This window comes from Artibeus jamaicensis, unplaced genomic scaffold, assembly GCF_021234435.1.
Source record: "Artibeus jamaicensis isolate MK-2021 breed Jamaican fruit bat unplaced genomic scaffold, CSHL_Jam_final scaffold_916, whole genome shotgun sequence".
In the NCBI taxonomy this organism is placed as follows: domain Eukaryota; kingdom Metazoa; phylum Chordata; class Mammalia; order Chiroptera; family Phyllostomidae; genus Artibeus; species Artibeus jamaicensis.
The window spans coordinates 37,544,935-37,565,715 of record NW_026522059.1 but is presented as its reverse complement, the minus strand read 5'-3'; the positions used below and the strand labels follow the sequence as shown (position 1 = coordinate 37,565,715).

Sequence of the window (20,781 nt, the reverse complement as noted above, 5' to 3'; positions counted from 1 at the left end):
TAGGACCCGGTGATAGATTCCAAGCCATGATTATTTGCCTGTGACTAAAACTGTCATCAAGGATGTTAAGCTTTTTAAAATATGATTGGTTTTAAAATGATGTATCAATTGATAGGAAATTCTTTTTTGTAGCACACCATGATACAATTTCCTATGTGAGAGAATATGCAGTTACTGGCTTCTTAGTGGGCTCTGCATTCTTTTTTTTTAAAATATATTTTATTGATTATGCCATTACAGTTGTTCTATTTCCCCCTTCATTCCCCTCCACCCTGCACACCCCTCCCCCCATCCCCCCACTTTAGTTTATGACCACATGTCTCAAGTTCTTTAGATTCTATATTTCCCATACTATTCTTGTCCTCCCCCTATTTTCTACCTACCATCTATGCTACTTATTTTCTGTACCTTCTCCCCCCTTCTCCTTCTCCCATTCCCCTGTTGCTAACCCTCCATGTGATCTTCATTTCTGTGGTTCTGCTCCTGATCTAGCTGTCCTCTTAGTTTGCTTTTGTTTTAGGTGTGGTTCTTAATAACTGTGAGTTTGCTGTCCTTTCACTGTTCATATTTTTTATCTTCTTTTTCTTAGACAAGTCCCTTTAACATTTTATGTAATAAGGGCTTGGTGATGATGAACTCCTTGAATTTGATCTTATCTGAGAAGCACTTTAGTTCTGCATTCTTTATCTTTGGCCTCCAATGACGCCAACTTTTCCAGTTACCCTGCTGGAATCCTGGTGTATAGCATTTATTTGGGCTTATTAATGAGGGACATTTGGAGGTTGCTTTCAGAATGAGCATGAGAGTGTAAGGTCATGAAGGCCTGGATCTTGAAGACCATTTAGGAATGATCTTCACTCTTTCCCAAAGAAGGAAGTTAGGGACTGTGAAGACATCTTGTGATACCTCTTTGTACTCACTCCATGGTGAGTATCAAACTGCAGAGGAGAGGGAACATGAGTTGGTGCACAGCTATGTCCTAACTTTTGCCATTTTGGTGTGTCTGTGCCACACAATAAATGAGTAATGATTTCAGCATGTTAAATTGTTACCTAGACTGCGTCAATAAGTCAACTTGAATAGTTCAGGGCAATTGAAATCTCTTGAGTGACTAGGTAATCTTTAATCCTCTTGAACTATTCCTTACAATCTTTCCTTTAAATTTAATTGAAAAGATTTAGTTTTTAAAACAATCTCTCCTGAATGTTTAGTGACTCAACTATAAGCATATACAATGACCTAATTCATTATTACAAATGCTCATCTGTAAACCTGGGTCTTTTAAATCTTTGTATCACATAATTTTAAAGATTAAAGGCCAGTGCCAAACCCACTATAAGCAAAGTTTTGGAATGTTTTGGACTATTTTGAAAGTAAATAAAACCCTTATGAAGGAACATAAATGTATTAAGAGACTTACTAACAAATATACACAGTTATATTCCCTATAAAAATATAGGAAAATATGTTCACTTGGGTAATGCTTAAGAACCAGCAGAGGTCATTTCTTTACAGAGGGATCATGAGAACTAACTGAATTTTACTGGGGAATTGCCAGCTACCTACTAAAAAATGAGAACTGAAGGTGAAAGAAATCACAGGAAATTTTAACCCACTATTAGTGTCTGTCCGAGTTTGACTTGGCACCATTGATATCCTATATTGAGCAAAAGTACATGTTTACCTTTCCATCTACATATTGTTTTGAGCCCAGACCTTCGGTTTATTTAAAAAACTAGAAATAAGTCACCTCTCGTAAAGCAACCAGTGCTGTTAGGAATGGGAGAACACGAGTAAAAAACACCAATAGCATAATGTTTGATATCACTGATCGAATTGGTACCTCTTTTTCAAAGATTTGCTTACATTATGTTGCTTCAAAATTGTTTTCCAGTAAGTAGAATGATAATGATTTTGTGATTTCCTTCCTTTATAAGACGGTTGAAGAACAGCAAGACATCTACAGATGGACATCGATACCTTTTTCGTGGCCGGATCAATACTGAGGTGATGGAGGTGGAGAATGTGGACGATGGCACAGGTGAGTGATGAGATTTACAGTGAAAAGTTTGATGGTAAATTCCCCCGTAAGACAGGTTCTCCCTTGAAGAATTCACATGCAGTGCATCTGAGCTTAGAAAGACTTTATTAGGTAGAGCAGTCAGAGGAAAAAGGCCAAAGGGAGAGAAGGACTGTTGCCATAACGGGAGTTTATATTCGGCTGAAACACACTAACATTAAACACAAAGACACAAAGAAGTAGCTGAGTAGGAATAGCAATGCACAGAGGCACACACAGCTCCTAGTCTAGAGAGTGTGAATGCAGAAAACACTTAGTGAATGAATTGATTTTCTTTAAGTTATGCTATGTTTTATAAGCATGTATGTGACATCATGTTTCTCTAATACATTCAGTGTAGAATATATAGCAAACTCTAGCTTTATTTTAACTCTACATACATTATTAATGTAAACAGGCTGCCGATTTGCTTACACAAGAAAGTTGTGGATGGGGGTGGTTAGTGTAATTTTAAGTGCTCATTTTAAGTTTTGATTTCACAAAGATAGTAAACTTTTGCTCTGTAGGGTTGAAGGTATAGAAATCATGATTAGTCACAGATTTTTAAGTAAAATGAGGTTAAAATACATTACTTACTATTTGGAAAAAAGTCTGTAATATAAGTGCTTAGTTAATTGAATTACTTTTCCCAATGATTTTAATTAGAATTTCAAAGGTATGCTTCTAAGAGAAAAGACAAGATAATATAAAATATGTTAATTGTTGATAAATGACTTTTATTCCCATGTAGAGAAAAGTTTTTGTAACTGTTGATTTAAACATGGGGTTTGGGGCACAGATTAGTGCTGTCCCCCAAACCTTCCTGGGTCTCAGAGGGGAGCAGGGTGACTATAATCTGCTAGGAACACAGGTTTTCAAATCCTCACCTGTGTGCCATTCCTTTATTGTATCGTTAGCATCCAATCAAATTGTCCAGTACTTAAGATAGTGAACTGTGGTTGCCTCAGGTATGGGAAAAAGACATGCAGTGAGCGCAATTCAGGTTATTCCCGAGACAGGGCACTTACCGTGGGAACGAGTCGTGCTGTGGAGATGATCCTCATTGGCTGATGGTGGGATAAAGGGGTGGAGCTGTCAGTCAGCAGGGACAGAGAAACCTCACACTTCCAGCCCCTTTCTGTGCTGCAGACTTCAGTGCAGTTGTAGACTCCCGGGATCACACATGGGACCTAGCAGGCTGCCTTTCCATGACACGGCGTGTGCACATTAGTGCCTGTAAGGTGGCAGTAGCTCATTTTATACCTTTCCGAGGAGACTGTCTAGTGACACTTAGAATGCTACTGTCTAAAATGTGAACAGCTCTCTTGCTTCTGTAACCTGAATGCTCAAGAGAACATCCTAAAGCCTGCATTTTGCTCGAGGTGGAAGTGAGATAGGGGAAGGCAGTCAACTCTCCACGCTGTTGCTCTAGTGCTCTGTTTGTTTTCTTCCCTTTTTCCATGGCAGCAGAGCTCCTGTGTCTCACTTCCTTCCTTCTCTCAGATGATCTGGTTGTCAGCACGTATACCAACTACCCTGGTTGTCTAAGTGAATGTTCTATTGATTACTTGGTTACTGAGCTCATGGGAAACTGGAGCCCTAGATAAAGACATGTAAGAGTCCAGGGCCTTCGGAGGGATGGGCATAAAGTGCTGTCCTCAGTGTGCCTGTGTCAGATGTGGAGGAGCGAGAGCTTGTGAGGGGCAGTGTTAAAAATGATTACTAAGCACGGACTGCATTTAATGTACAAACATTGTGTTAATGTTTTTGTTCTTCAACACACGCATGTAAAGCAACGACAGTTTGAAGAATTTACTGGTTTTAGTACTTTTGTGAATTGAATGATTGCATAGATATGATACTATATATAACATTTGCTTATTCACCTTTGCCCTCAATTTCCAGCCGACTTCCATAGCAGTGGACACATTGTGGTTAATGGATGGAAGATACATAACACAGCAAAAAACAAGTGGTTTGTGTGTATGGCAAAAACACCCGAAGAGAAACATGAATGGTTAGAAGCTATTCTGAAAGAAAGAGAAAGACGAAAAAGTAAGTATATGCATTGGGCAGTATTATACTTTGTGAAGACTCTAGAACTTAGCAGAAAAGCACATAATGGGTAAAAGTTGTAAGAAAGTCAAAAGGTACTTAATATTCACTTGAATTTTCTATGTGAAGTAAGCCACATGCTTAAATATTTTCCAAATACTTCCAATAGTTACTTACTAAAATAAAAGACAAGGATACCTTATATAGTTAGCAAAGTAATCGTATTGTCACTGGCAGTGTCATTTTAGTAGAGTCTTAGTCTGCTCAGGCTGCTGTAACAAACTGCCGCAGGCTGGGTGGCTTGCAAACCACAGAAACTTACTTTTCACAGTCCCGGAGGCTGGGGAGTCCAAGCTCATGACACCCGCAGATTCTGTGTTCTGTGACACACCACTTGCTCATACGAGGCCTTCTTGCTGTACTCTCACAAGGTGGAGGAGCGAGAGGGCTCTCTCTGGAGTCTCCTGGAAAAGGACAGCAGTCACATTCATGAGGGTTCTGTTCTCATGCCCTAATCACCTCCCAGAGACTCCACCTCCTAATGCCATCTCACTAAGATTAGGCTTGAACATATGAATTTGGGGGGCACAGACGTTCAGCCTACAGCAGATAGTTTCACTTGCTTTAAAATGTGTTCAGTGCTCGTTGCACTTGCCATTTCTGAAGCATCATCACTGAGTTTCCAATTAAGAGACAAGTTTAAATAATATGCAGTGTTACAGTGCCTCCAGTAATTCTTCTCTGTATATTTAATAGGACATTGAAAATTCTTAGGCCAAATACATTAGCGTCCTCATTACTGAAGAAGACACTTTGGGTATATATTAACTTTTTTAAAATGTTACAATGCTGTTGAATATAATGTAATATAACACAATAAAGGAGCTTGTTCACAGGAGGTGGCCTAGCTCAAACATGCTTTCTTTTTTTAAAGCAAGATTTGCAGGAGGTATTTGGCCTGGCAATATTCAGTTGTGTGGAGTTTGTCTGCAAGTAACCATATTTCTGTAATTCAGCTAGGAAATAGAAATGCTTGTATAGCTACTAGTTTCTTTATCAAAGAATTGATAGGACAGTGTTTATACCTTTCTCCAGAGATCTAGGAATAAAACATTTCATTGGTGATAACATTTTAGAACTTGAAGAGCCCTTTCTATCTTCAGATATATTCCCTTGAAGAATGAACAAACTTTCTGCCTTAATTAAAATATCCATCATCCACAGTGGTGTAAGAATTTCCAAATACTTACTTCTTTGATTGATATTGGATGAAGAACCAGATAGGGATTTTTAAGACAAAGATAATGAATGCATAATGGACTCCTGAGTTTTACTGAATCTAGCAATTAATTCAAACATGTTAAATTATTTAAAAGATAAGTTGAATTCTTATCACACCAAAGCTTTATCTTTTTCAGAATGACTGTGCACGTAGATATATCCAAAACCCCCCATAAAAGGTGGAGGACGGGAGAAAGAGTGAAGGAAAGAAAGAAAACACATTCTATAAATCTGTACATGTTAATAGGCTCAGTTCTTACTGATTTATTCACTATTATTGACAAATGTTAATGGCTCCTATATTGTAAAAAATAAAATGTTAGTAAGAAATTTTGTAGCTAGTAGACTAAAATACTTGAAGTATTTCTTCTTCTTCTGCGAGAGTGTTCATGAAAGTGTCGTTGACTGAGTGGCTGTGTTCCCAGGACTTCCACCCTGTTGCTGTCTCCTCTCAGCTCGATTCCTTACCTGGTCAACAGAGCAGCTTCTACTTCTACATTGCCAGTCTCTATGTCTAGACTTGTCGTCTCTCCTGAGCTTCATACTTATGTATTTCACTGACCCATGGACTCCGCCTCAATGTCCAGAGTCAATGTGCTCAGCCACTGGGCTCCTCCTTACCCCAACCCATTGCCCACTGTCCACCCCCCACCCCCATTCAGTTGTCATGTCTAAAGCCTGCAAAGCATCCTGATTCTTCTCTTGCCTCCATGCCTACAGTTCACCCGGTGGTGTTTCTTCCCAGTACCATCTCCTACATGTTTCTCAACTTTGTACCTATTATTGTCTGTAGGGGCTTGAACTTACCTGAACTTTTGCAGTTTCCGCCAAATAGTCTCCCTCTATTTAAATTCTCTCCCTTTCATCTTGTCCTCTTAGTTTCCAAAGCAACAATACTTCCTTTCCTTCACCACCCTGCCTTCTCCCCCTCTGGTTAAAACAGAGGGTTCCCCAAGACCTAAGGAATGAAGGGCCTTGAACTGCTGTTGAACAAGGACCCTGCCTAACCCACTAGCACCTCTCCTGTGCTCTCACCTAAACCCAGGGCTTCCTGATGGTGCTGATTCACCTCAGTTAGCTCTTGTGACTCCTTATTCTCTCTCTGCAAATCCTATTCATGCCTATGCGTGCAAACGAGGCCCTTCTGCAGAGTCTTTCTGGCCATTTCTCAGATAAGGGAGCTACTCTGAATGTGCTTCTATTATATCACAATTTTTCCTCTAAGGCTGTCTCTGGGGCCACCCAGTCCAGTCCTGCTGACTGAGCACTGCAGGAGGAGTCCATAGAGTGAGATTCCACCGCTCTGCCTCCACTGGCCAAGCCACGTGCCTTTGAGACACATCTTGCACGAAAGTGCCAAATGGCCCTGGGCAACTGCCTCCACTATCTCCCTGTATCCCATGAGCTTCTGGAAAACCAGGGCCCTATAGTACAGGGCTCGTGTGCACAACCCGAGCACGTGGTAGACATGCAGCAAATGTTTGTTTAATGATGAGTGAATGAAGAGACTTTTCCAGTTACCTGTCTTCTGTTTGATTTTCAATAGGTTTAAAATTAGGAATGGAGCAAGATACCTGGGTAATGATCTCTGAACAGGGTGAGAAACTTTATAAGATGATGTGCAAACAAGGAAATCTGATCAAAGACAGAAAAAGAAAACTGACTACGTTCCCTAAATGCTTTCTTGGAAGGTAGGGTTGGTAATCTGGGTATATATATATATGTTCACTATCTCATGTGTTGTTTTTCCTTAAAAAATATTCTCCTAAGCATTTAAAAATATTTCTTTACTATCTGCATTTCCTGGACCATAGTGGGATGAGCGAATGGTCATAGAGCTGGGAACCATGAGAAGGAAACTTAAGGCATTTATTCACTCATTTACAACTTCAGTACTTTCTGATATACTGTGTTCCACGGGCGAGGCAGAGGGCAGGCAGGCAGGCGAGTTCGCCTGTAGGGGACAGAGTCTGGCAAGGACATGAGTACAGGGCCTGAGAGAGAAGACTGAAGACTGGAAAAACACAGTCTAAGCAACCAGTTAATTTAGAATTTTGACTGCTGGGTTCAGGATGAAAGGCAAGAGATGAAGAGTCTGAAAAAGTGGGTCGTGTGAGGGGCAGGCATGGAGCAACAAGCAGGGAAGTGGCCTGGGTGTTGAGCGTAGATGGGTCGTGTGTGCCCCTGGGTTTTTGCAGACCGTATGGCGCAAGAGCAGCCCCTGCTGGGTTAAGCAGGCGGAGCCAAAGGGAAGAGTGGTGCCTCAGGTACCTGCAGGAAGGCCAGGCTCCAGGCTGGATTCTTTTCATACGTTGTTTCTAATCCCTGAGTGCGTACTTACATTTTATAAAGAGTCAAAGACTAGTGATCAGGGAGTTTAACATGCCCAAGTTCATGTAGCTAGGAAATGTCAACGTCAGTTCTATAAAAGTAGGCTAGAGTAGCAATTCAAAGCCCCAGCTTCACAATCAGACTGTCCCCAGATCTGGCCTTGCCAGTGGCTAGTTGAGATTTGGAAAAGTTAAATTTGTTTTCCTTTCTAAAAATGAAGATTATTGTAGTGCCTACCTGTAATATCTATTAGAACATAACTGATTAGCTTTGCAGACACACAGATTCACCACAGGCCACACCAGCTCCCAGACCCACTAGAAGAGGTCAGGAAAACTTTTTTTGCAGGGAGGGCATTTCTTTTCCAGTGAGTGTGTGTTCCTCACAGCAGGCCACACGGCCGCCAATGGGCTTGAGTTGCTAGTGTCTCTAGTCCCCCAGGTGATGGCTCTTGTGCAAGGGAATGAGCAAATGTGAGCCCACCTTGGCTTAGAAGTCCCGTATTACAAGGATGACACTATTTCTACTAACAGCCTCATGGACATACCTTACAAGGTCCCCACATGAGCATGTCCACTTACGAGAGAATCACTTCAAGTTCTGGCTTTTCATCAGGTGTTATGAGTATGCAGTTTAGCTATCGAGGTCATTTTTACCATAAGCCATCCTGCCTACTAGTGCACCTGATACCCTGCCTTCATCAGGTTTCTAGGGGAGCAAGGTCAGAAAGTTAATCCAGGGTCAAACTTGTCCTTATTGAAGGAGAGGGGGTTTTGTTAACCCTGTACCCACACTGTCTCCTATGGCTGTAGTTGTAGTTAATTGCAATAATATGCGGCGTACTCCCCAGAGTGCCTGATACATAAAAGACTCAGTAAATGTTAGCTGTAATTAATTACGCCTGTTTCCGTAGTGGCACACTCCCCACTATGTCCCTCATGATCTGGCCAGTTAGGAATTTATGATCAGATTACCCTGTGAAGTTACTTTTGGTTAGATTTATTACAAATGCGCCTTTTTCATCTGTACTAATTTATAACGACACTTGAAGTGTGCTTTTTCATTTGATTTTTCAATGAGAAATGAAAATTTGACATATTGAGGAATCTGGTGATGTCAGAGTGTAAGATTATGCTTTAGATACTAGCTATCTCAATGCACTTATTAGTCTCTGACATTTGTAAGTGCTCGTGAGGCGCCAGGCACTGTGCTGGGTTCCTGATATCATCGGCTCGTTTAATCTTGTAACAGCACTGAGAGGTGGGTATTATTTCTGTAATGGAGTAAAAAAACTGAGGTTTAGAGAGCTAGACTGACTAATTCAGCAACACCCAGCTATTAGAAGCAGAGGCAAGATCAGAATCCAGGTTGCCTTATTGAGAATTATGCAATCTTAACTGCTATCCTGTATTTCACTTCTTTTATTTTCTTTCTCTTGGATGGTGCTCACTTAATAGAAGAATAAAAAGCACTTTAACAACTTCTTCTTCCTTAAAATGTACTTGTTACATCATATGTACTAGACATCATATTTAGAATTCCATATTCCTTGGCTATTTGACTTTAGCTAAACATGTTGCTTTTGATGAAATAAAGGGAAAAGCACTTTCTCCATACTCTGTAGCTTTGCTTTTCTTGCCTCTGTGCAAAAATGAAACCGTCCTAAAATATATTCATTGCTTTATGTAAAATGTCAAATGTTACACTTTTATAACATATGTGTGATAGAATTTTTATTGTAAAATGTCTTTGTATTTAGTGTTCTTTTAATGATAACAGATGGCCTTAAAAAAGTTACTACTGAGCTGATGTGCTATCTGCTAGGTGTTATAAAGCATCATCCTTCTTACCTACCATTCCTGGGCCTCCTCGCCCCTCCTCAGATGGCAACAGCTGAGAGCTGGAAGCCTGCACGGCCCCTCACAGCCCCAGCAGCTGTGCGTGGTAGGCAGTGCTAATGGATGGTTTCCAGCTGCAGTATTCCTTATGGATGACAGTTCAGAGACAATGAGTTCACCAAGTAATTTAAACATTTTTAAAAATTAGTCAAACTTTTCTATGTCTTTTGATGTGTATTAATTTTTTATTACTGCAAAACAAATTATCTGCATACCTACTGGCTTGAAACCACGCCCATTTGCTAGCTTGTAGTTCCATACGTCAGTTTTCCAGGGCGCAATACTGGGTTTTCTGTTTAGGGGGCTCAGAAGGCCAAAATCACGGTGTGGGCTGGCCTGGGGCTCTTATCCTGAGATCCTGTGGAGGAACCTACTTCCAGGCACATTCAGCTTGTTGGGAGGATTCAGTCCTTCCTGGTTATAAGAATGAGGCTCCATTTTATGTTGGCCGTTGGCTGGGGCCATTCTCAGCTGGAATCTGCCTGCGTGCCTTGTGTCAGGGTCTTGTGCCTTCAAAGGCAGCAGTAGCACAGTGAATCTTTCTTAGGCTACTGGCCTGACAAGTCTCTGCTTCCAAGGTCCCAATAGGTTCAAGTGATCTGGTCAGGCCCCATGGGATAATTTCCATATTTTAAGGTCAACTGACTGGGGATTTTAATTACATATGAACCCGTTGCAGAATCCATTGACAGGACTCCCTACATTAGCCTACATTAGGGTGTGATTCAAAAAACAAGGTGTGGGATTCATGACAGGGTGGGAGGACATCTTGAGAATTCTGTCTGCCACCTGGGACACACAGTTTTGTTTTGTTTGCCCCCTTGGAGTTTCTGACCACTGGTTCTCTGTGCTTGGAAAACCACATTCAAGAGTTTCTCTCTTTACAAAGTGTTTCCCCGATGCTACCAGTACCCACCTGGCACCAAACATCATTATCACAACTTTGTTAACTGTGTTGCCTACGCCGCACTTCACCGTCCCAGGATGACGCTGGTTGACCTGAAGCAGTTCAGCTGTACAGCTGCACACCCGAAACCAGTATAAAGTAACACTGAGAATAAACTGTAATTGCAATATTTTAAAAAGGAGTTTATCTCCTATTTTAGGTCATTATTATTCTATCTAGTTCTATGTTTAGGATCTGTTGTATACTCTTTAGTCCCAAATTTGCCTTTATGTGGGTGGTGACCTTATAATTGAAGCTGCTTTAAGATTTTCCCTCTGTGTTTATTAGAAGTCTTAATAAGTTAAATTGTTGTTAAGTGTGGTAAAGGTAAGCCTGAATGTATGAACATGGGTTTTCTAGAAGAGTCCAATTTAAATAACTGTGGGGTTTATGTATATGAAAAAATGTATGCTGAAATACACTAAAATATTCCTTTACATTTTGAGGCTCCTTCCATAGCTGTTTGATGAATGCATGATACAGATAGACTTTCACGAGGGGCAGGAAATAATTATTTAACCTTTTCATTGGATTTCTGTTGCAGCGAATTTGTGTCGTGGCTGTTGGAAATTGGAGAGATTCACAGGCCTGAAGAAGGTGTTCACTTGGGGCAAGCATTACTAGAAAATGGAATTATACACCATGGTAATTATTTTATTAATGGCTTATTTATTCTGTTTATCCATCAATTGCATGTATCTTAGTTCCATCGATTAGTTCAGTTTATAAAAATTCTCCACATGATAGGACACATATTTTTTCGACATTTTTTAATTTCTTTTTTTTTATTGTTGTTCAAGGCAGCTTTCTCCATTTTCCTGCCACTACTTTCCCTGACCCCACACACCCCCACCTGAGTGGCTAATATATGTAGAACTGTGTTTCAGGTTTATGGTGATGTATTTGCTAACTTCAAAATGAAAAATTATAACAGAGGCAAGAATCAGAAATGCAGGTAGTATTGTAAAATTGTGGAGGAAGGGATAGTGAGTATTTAGAAAGGCTTCACAAGGGAAGTGGGATTAATGTTGGGCACCGTAGAATGAACAGCACCCTGACAGGGTCAGAGGGCAGAGGACATCTCACCCTGGGGAGTGTTATACGGCACTCACCTGCAGCAGAGGGGAAGTTCATGGCAGTCTCTCCAGGAACTAGCACAGTCTCATGTAGCAAGACAAGATACTTCAATGAGGAATATATTGGGGCAGGAGGCGGGGTGAGAAAGGTGGGCAAACACCTGGACCAGAAGGTCTTAACTTCCTGGCTGTAGTATCTCTGGCTGATTCTGGAGGTAAGAAGCTGATGGACCCTTTTAAGCAAAGCAGTGACCAGACTTGGTTTTGGAGTTGAATGCACCGGTGGGAGCCTGGAGCAGACAGGTTGGAGACTGCAGAGAGCCCTGTGCACTGGGGGCCCAGTCCATCCCCAGGAGTGAAAGGATGAGGGCATTGCCTGCCTGGATGTCGTCCGTGGGCAGGATGAGAGTGGCCCAGTGCAGAGATTCGGATGACACTGAAACAGTGTATTTGATAACTGGATGAGGGAGATGAAAGATGATGAGCAAAATCAGATATTCCGAGCTTTCTATTTAGATAACAAAAAGAGCTAATTCAGGAGGAGGAACACATGGAGAGAAAAATAAAGATTCGCTGTGGGTTAGATGCGAGACATCTGTGGAGAAGTGCCCAGCAAATGTAAAAGATGTGTGTGTGAAGCTTAGGGTAGAGAGAGCGAGAGACAGAGTTGGAAATCATTTCAGTGAGTTATCAGATTCTTCAGAACATCAGTGAGAAACAACTAATGAAAAACAAGAAAGCAATGATAATGAGACCGAGGATAAAAGCTTAGAAAATGTCTAATGCAAAATGTGGGAGAGGAGAAAAAGACTGGGAATTATGAGTAAACATGGATGCTTGGTTATTGTATTTTGAGGTTCAAGTGGGTTGAAAACTAGATCCTCCCCATTTTCCCCACCACACTGGGCACCCCTGATGCCACACACTACCGTATACGCAGATGGGAATCCTCTGGAGTTCCTTGTCTCCCTCTTAAAAGAAAAAACAACAACAGGATTTTTTGTTTGGAAGAGATACCAGATGGGAGAAATTCAGTCCTAATCGACTTATCTCCCCTCTATCAGTCCCACTCTTCTCCAACAATACGATTTTGAAACGGAAGTGAGAGATAAGTTCTGGGTTAATATTTAATTTGAAATTTCAGATGCTAGAAGCATTTGATTATTTAACTTATGAGAATTTAAATCTTTTGGACAGTGATATTTATAAATTAACTTTTTCTGAGAACTATGACACTCTCTGTTAATATTGTTCTCGTTACCACAGTGTGATTTTAGGGAACTATCTATTACTATATTCAGGATTTGATCAGTTATAATGTCAGATGTGGCATTCAAAATTTTGGCACTGCAAAGAACCTCTTTTTAAGTGTTTAAAATTAACATATTCCCCAAAACTGGATGTAAGAAAACATATTATGCAACTTCACATTAATAATTTTATTAGAATGAAGAATATGAGCCACACATGTTACTTTCATTAGTATGTGGTTCCAGCTGCATTTCAGTGAAAATAGAATTCCTAAAATAAAGTTGAATGAACCATCTGTTTTAAGGAAAGGAAGCAGAAAAAAAGTAGAAAGTAGACTATTACTGCTGTTATTCATGTTGCAGATATTGCTGAGAACTCCATCAGAGGCAAAGCCTCTCTATCCCAGGAATTCATGGGTTGAAGCTCATATGGTTTCTCTGTGATATGCTGATAATATTCTTCTTGTCTGGTGCTACTATTTACATTATAAATGCTTATGTGAGAATTCAGAGACCTCATTTGTTATATATACCCACTGGTGCAATGAAATGGGCTTGTATAAGCTCAAGAGAACTGGTAATTAAATTTTTAAAAATTTTGCCCTGACTGGTATGGCTCAGTTGACTGAGTCCTGGACGGCAAACCAAAGGGTCGCAGGTTCAATTCCCAGTCAGGGCACATGCCTGGGTTGCAGGCCAGGTCCCCAGTAGGGAGCACATGAGAGGCAACCACACACTGATGTTTCTTTCTCTCTCTTTCTCCCTCCCTTCCCTTCTCTCTAAAAACAAATGAAATATTTTTTGAAAAATTTGTAAGGTGGTTGTTAAACAACACATTTATTATTAAAACTTAAGTTATAGAAACATGTAAGTACATAAATTATACACAAAGGCAATGTGTTCTTAAAACTCTTCACTTCCTAATTATTTTACTGTTAACTACATTCTTGGTGTTGCTTATGCCTATTATTTCTGTGTGAGGGAAATACTAGATAACGTGTTACTGTATGTCTAATTCTGTGTTAAGTGACTGTGTTTCAGGAGCTTGCAATTGGCCATTGTGGGAGTATTTACGTCCCAGAACTTTGGTGAATGCTCCAAGTCGGAGCTACCACCCTGGGAGGCAGTCATTCAACATGGAGCAGTGCAGATGAATCCAAGATTAATTCTCAGAGCCACAGGAGTTTGCCTGAGGGTTGAGCACCCCGTTTAGAATTGGTTAAGCCATCCTGCGTTTTATTGTGGCAAGAGAACTTGGGCCCGACATAGCCTGGAATTTTGGAATATTGAGACAATAATTTATTTCAGTGAGCCTTGCAAGATAACAGTGGGCATAGGTAGATTGCATAGCAGAAAGAAATAATTGGTTTTGAAAGATGCCATAGGATTTCAACATATTTCTCTTGATTTTATTTCTCACACATGCGTTTTTTAGATTTCGGGACTTATTCTGGGAAAGGGATGCCAAATGGCTGGGTTGTCTATCTTTTGGAGCAGGGAGTGGGCAGCAATCTTGTCTCAGTTTATGACTATAAGTGATACAAGCTGTGCACATGGTTTCAATGGGTTGGGGTAAAATTGGTGAAACTTCGTGTGTGTGTCTTGTAAGTCTTTTGGCTTTATTTTCTGTATTCACCAAATGTAGTTCATGAGATTTAATTCTGACAGCTTTTCTCTCTCTATAACGTTGTTAGCAAAAAGTAAAGGTCAGAGTCTTCTATCTAATCACGAAAATAGAGCCTGTCGCCACACAGGATCTCTTCCGCAAATGTTGCCATCCCTGTGAAGGAAACATTTTCGTGTAAACTCTTTGAGCTTCCACTTGAGGTTTTTCCTTTCTAGAACAGTCATTTAAAAAAATTGTCTATAAAATGACTTCTGGAAAAAAAGAAACTGTGAGAGGAAGTTTAATAGGAGTTTTTATGAACATGAAAATTTTATTCTAAGGATTCAAGAGAAGGATGACTACTCTCATTTTCCACAGAGGAAAAGAATTAAGTGACATGAAAGGAAAGCATTTCTCATTGTAATAAAACTGTTAACATCTCAGAATCAGTCACATATTGAAATTATGTAATCTGCTCTGGGGATCTAAACACAGGATCCAGGGTCAAGATTGACGTGTGTGTGGTCTGGGCTTGATCTCTGTGGCATAAAACAGATAAATGCTAAACCTCATTTGTAGGGTGGAGACTCAAAACATAAATCGGAATATCTGCTCTTCGAAGAGCTCATTGTGCTTAACTTTGTGGCCTTGTAAAGAAATAGAAAACACAGACTTGTATATTTATTACATATAAATACACAGAAATACATATAATATGCTAGCTAAATGTTGCTAACCTCAATTTAGTTCTTAAGTCATTATATGAAAATGGTAAATGTATTATATAACCAAATCTTATTATGACTCTTATTGTCTGAATACTGAGTTTGCATGACTGTGTCAGGAAAACAAAAGCATTTTGTAAAACTAAAGTTGAAGTGTTTGGGAATAGTTCATAAATGTTTTTAGCTGCCACCTTTTAGGTTGTCAGTATTTTGATGTATTGTTTTTATATTCTTAGTTACTGATAAACATCAATTCAAACCAGAACAGATGTTATATAGGTTTCGTTATGATGACGGAACATTTTATCCAAGAAATGAGATGCAGGATGTGATTTCAAAGGTAAGAGCTTCTACAACCTTTAATCAATAGCAGAATTCATGTCATAGTTTGGCAAGATAAAAGGCTGTTGAAAGACTTAAAATATTTTTCTGGTACAAACTATTATTAAATGGCAAACCTCTCAATTTCTTCTTGCTATTTCAAGAATTCTAATGTTAAATCATTTTTTCATTGTATTACCTACAATGGAAGTAACACAATTGAATCATTCAGGTTATATCCATTCAAAGCTATTTTACGTGAAGTAATAGGCGGTCATGATGAATGAATAAATAAAGACAGTACAGATATATAAATTTAATGTAATATCATTTTTCTTTGTGCACGTGAGAAAATTTATAATGACATACAATGAACCAGTAGTATGATATATTGCTGCATAGATTTATTTTTTGTTTATATTATAGCTTAATATTTTGTATGTTATACAAATATACTGAATATTTTACAAGTATACTTTATAATATTAAGTACTTTAAATATTAAATATGTATTTTAATATGCATTTTAATAGTAAGTGTATATTTTACAAACATACTTAATATTTTATATAAAATATTAAGCTATACCTATTGTATTTCACATTTTGTATTGTAAATGTTTGTATTTTTAATATTTCATGTTTTAAGGAAAATTTAAAAAACCTTTGTGTATATATATATGTCATGTATATGACAAATTCATAGCAAAATTAAATCCTATTTTTAATGATTTAAGTCGTATTATCTCTATGAGTCACAACATATGTATTGCATTATAAAATGTAACATTTGAATAACATATGCAGCTTGAGATTTTGTAATGATTCCAAATGTTAACAGTAAATAAATATATTTATTTCAAAATGTCATTGGTATGTTCTTTGAGTGAACTTACTTGCTTTTAACATATCTTTATTTTACAATAGGGTGTACGATTATATTGCCGTCTTCATAGTTTATTTACTCCAGTGATAAGGTGAGTCTGGTTTGTAAGTTATGGGCAACTAATATGGAAATATTTATATTTCATATTAGGTAAATATTATCCAGCTGGAACATGATGGTGTTCTTTTCCCCAAAAGTGAAAATTTTACCTTTAAAGATTAAGTAATAATTTATCTTAAAATCTGCATAAATTTTCTGAGGCTGTAGTATGTAGTTTCTTTCACTCTTTTTATTTCAATTTCTAAAATTATTTGCCTTGAATTTACTGTTAATTATTGACTTCATAGTGAAGTGATCCATATTCTATTAACATTTAATAAATAATAGTTGATTGGGAGAAAATTTGGGGGTATTGTTTACTGTTAATATTTACCATTATGATTACTTATATATTAACTTTTAAATTAAATTGCGTAATTCAATCTTGAGTGTGTATTTCCTTCTAATGATCTTTTATTCAAAGGAAAGATTTTATACTTGAAAATTAAGAATTTCTTTGAAGCCTTGGCTGGTGTGGCTCAGGGTCGAGTGCCAGCCTGGGAACCAAAGGGTTGATGGTTTGAGTCCCAGTCAGGGCTCATGCCTGGGTTGTGGGCCAGGTCCCCAGTAGGGGGTGCACAAGCAGCAACCACACATTGATGTTTCTCTCCCTCTCTTCCTTCCCCTTTCTAAAAAATAAATAAATAAAATCTTTTTTTTTAGAAGAATCACTTTGAAGTTAATAAGTATAATTCAATAATTTTATTCTCCCTTATGTTTTTCCTTCTGAAGAGCTATGCTTTTTATTTTTAAGTGGAATCAGGATTAATTTTCAGTTTGTCTCCTTAGAAAGACAGCAGAAAGCTCAGTGTTGTAATAATTCAAAATAGAGAAGACCATCAGCAGTATTATTGTGCTTTGTAATATACACTGATGTACACTAACTGATAGAATATAATATTGAACTAATTTCAGAAGGCCAGATATCATTCAGTTTATTGACAAACATATTTTTCATGCAAAAAATATGGATGTACAATTTCCAGAATGAATAAAGAGGCTTTTCAATTTTGGCTATAGACTTCAGATGTTTGATGTACAGTGTTTCTAGTTTTCTTTTTGATTTCCAATTCCAAGGAAATACAGAGCTTAATTAAAAATAAAAACATTTCAGAAATTGCTGTTTGAGTGTATTGGATCTCCCACTAATGTTTCAGAGAGAACACACCACAGGTTCTGGCGGATGGCAGGGTATCTCACCCATTACCCTGGAAGTACCCTCTCTGCTTTCATAGGCAGGCTTCACAAGGTGAAAAGAGGAAAAAGAACCAACATTTGTTGATTCTTTGGCACAGATGCCCTGCAAATATTTTGAATAATTTAATACTAAAAGGAGTTTGTTTAACTCATTAGCAAGTAGGTACTTAATTTTCTCTGCTAAACTAATAGAAAACAATAATAGTTCATTTTTTATGTCGTCTGCACTGGTATGAGTTTGTATGTGAGAAAATGTGTTCTGAAAATATATTTTAGCCATATGGGATTTCTTATCAAGAAGTTACACTTGCTAAGAGCTGATAAGAAAGAATTGTTCTTTGGCTAAAAATGACAATTGTTTATGAGTTGTCTAGAGAAAATTTATGGGGAAAAACCATAAAAACAGATGGAATGTATGATAGTTGGGCTTTTAATATATATGAACTCAGCTTATGAAAAAAATTACTTGGGTGAAGAACCCACAAACCAACATATGGTCTAAAATAGATTTATTTTTCCTTCCTAATTTTTTCTTGGGTGGTGAGGCATCAACAGAGAGATAAATTTTAAAAGATTAAAAAATTTTTCTGTTGATTACTGGCTAACCTAGTGCAAATTATTATTGAAATCTCAGAAATTTTAACCATATTTCAGGGAGTTCTTTATTGAAATGGATAAAATGATACAAATATTAATTATAATTCCCTGACCGAGGGTAGAGAACTCTGAATATAGCAAGTAATTATTCATTAACTTCAAGTTGTTTACAATTTGGGTTTTTTTATGATTTGAAAAGACTGTCACTTTCTTATTTCCTTTTGATCCAGGCCCACAAACTCAAAGTAGTATAGACTTTTGCCTTCAGGGTCTAGTTCTGATCACCAGCACTTTGTTGGTATCTAACCAGACTTGAGTGATTTCTCAGATCTGGGAAGTCTACTGAAAGGAGTCTGATGTGGGACAGTTGATTACCTTGGTTCCCTGGGGATGTGACATACTCATGACAAAATGAATGACACAGTTCTCAGTGTATTTACCATAGGACAGGCCTACCGTCTTCCACTGTAGCCAAGCTAAATGAATGGTCCTTCAGAGCAAGTACAGCCTTCCTGGAGAGGTCAGGATTGAGAGTGAAATGGTTGCTTTCTTCTCCACATTTAGAGAGGTTTTGCAGAATCTATCTTGATTTAAAGGGAAAAATCTATGTTATTAGTCTTTTACCAATGAGATATTGTATTTCTACTAACTTATTAGCAGGTAACATAGCAGTAATAATCTACTTGGATTTAAGAAAATGCAAAAGAAGAAATGTCCTGCTTTGGTATCACTGAGGGTCTCCTCTACTGGTAGGAGCTGATGGAGGAGTTTTGGGCTGATGGACTGCTGATGGTGCAGTCCTTGTAAACCTCTCTTATTTACAAGTAATGTGGACAATCGATTCAGATTGCACTGAGTAAATGTTCCTGTTGCATGAACTAAATTAAATGTTTCCCTGGGCTCACTTATCTTCTTCCTTAATGGTTTTGGTTTATTTATTTTTTTTGTAGAGATAAAGATTACCATTTAAGGACCTACAAATCTGTAGTCATGGCTAACAAACTGATAGACTGGTTAATTGCTCAGGTAAGTAGACAAATAGAAGTTGTTGAGTTATGGTCATTGTTGATGAAAGCTTGAACATGTAATTTGGGTATTTTTTTAATCCTTACTTGCAGATGAGCACAGTGAGATGACTTGACCAACTGATGTAGCCGATATGAAGCCATTAGGATTTGAACCTACTTAATTTATTTGACTTCAGGCTTAATTTTTGTGCTATGTCATCTTTTAAGAATATATTCCTGTTTTAAAATTATCAGATGAGATAGATCAAAAATAACATGTGCTTTGAATACCACTGAAAAGAAACAATGGACATATGCTAAATATTTTTGCTTATTTTTTTCACTAATTTTTTAAAGTATCTTTTTATTAGTCCTAGCTAATTATTCTTATCTTCCTATGCCTTTTTCTCTGTTAGATAATAATTGTGCTTTCATACTATGAACTTTAGCAACCACCTCCATTCATTTTTTTAAAGATTTTATTTATTTATCTTTAGAGGGGAAAGGAAGGAGAGATAGAGAGAAATATCAGTGTGTGGTTGCCTCTCATGAATCCCCTGCTGGGGATTGGCCTGCAACCCAGGATTGTGCCCTGACTAGGAATACCTCCATTCATTTTAAGTAAAAAAGTACAAAATTTGTTTTTGTGCTTTTATTCTGTTTCTTAGAATATGGGAGCCAGGAAAATGGTGTTTGCTGATCAGGGCATCTCACCCATCATAATAGATATTCAAATATAAATTTATTTAAATGTTTTATTATACTAGATAAACTAACAAATGATCAAATATTTTCTTTTGACTAAGAAAAGTGATATCTACTTTGACAGAACATACTATTTTAGAAAATAGAATATTGCTTTGTTGAAATATTGTCATTATGTTTGGGTATTTAAGTCAATTTCATAAACAGTTCTACTGTTTTGTTATTTAAAAAGTGGCCTGCTTACTGTTACAGGTGAGTAATAACATTCAATACTAATCATAAAGGTATTTATTTTTGTTTAAAATATTGTTTAACTCACATGTGCTTATGTATATGCATTTTGAGATTTGTATTATTACTATTAATTTCTAAAGTATTCACGACCACCTGTGTTTATATTTTATAGCACTTGAACTTATTCTATTTAGAAGTTAAGATTTTTAATTAAACCGACAATTACCTTTAGATAAAACTAATTCATCACACAAAGTGTTTACCAGGTCAGAGCCTTTTCTAACACGATGGCTGATGTGTGTCATTGGAATAGGTTCTGCACTTGACATCAGAGTTGGGATTTCACATAGCAACTATAATGCAACAGGATTCACATGAACTTGCACTATATGTTGGTTATGTGAGAAAACTGAAGAACATTTGTTTGGAATAGAAGCTGGTGGTGAATAAATATTTAAACTTCTGACTTGGGAAGTCAGTTATCATCTTTTTTTTCCTTTTGGCATTTT

At 37.8% G+C, this 20,781-nt stretch overlaps 1 protein-coding gene across 1 annotated transcript in view; it reads left to right on the top strand.

The window, feature by feature from the left end:
- The window catches only part of PREX2 (phosphatidylinositol-3,4,5-trisphosphate dependent Rac exchange factor 2), a 226,910-nt gene that overhangs the window by 78,541 nt on the left and 127,588 nt on the right, over positions 1 to 20,781 (top strand). Inside the window, exons 8-14 of the mRNA XM_037148935.2 lie at positions 1,938 to 2,041; positions 3,965 to 4,114; positions 6,942 to 7,086; positions 11,115 to 11,215; positions 15,464 to 15,567; positions 16,475 to 16,524; positions 19,277 to 19,352. Of these exons, the coding sequence (XP_037004830.2) occupies positions 1,938 to 2,041; positions 3,965 to 4,114; positions 6,942 to 7,086; positions 11,115 to 11,215; positions 15,464 to 15,567; positions 16,475 to 16,524; positions 19,277 to 19,352 (730 nt within the window). The remainder of the gene's footprint in view (positions 1 to 1,937; positions 2,042 to 3,964; positions 4,115 to 6,941; positions 7,087 to 11,114; positions 11,216 to 15,463; positions 15,568 to 16,474; positions 16,525 to 19,276; positions 19,353 to 20,781) is intronic.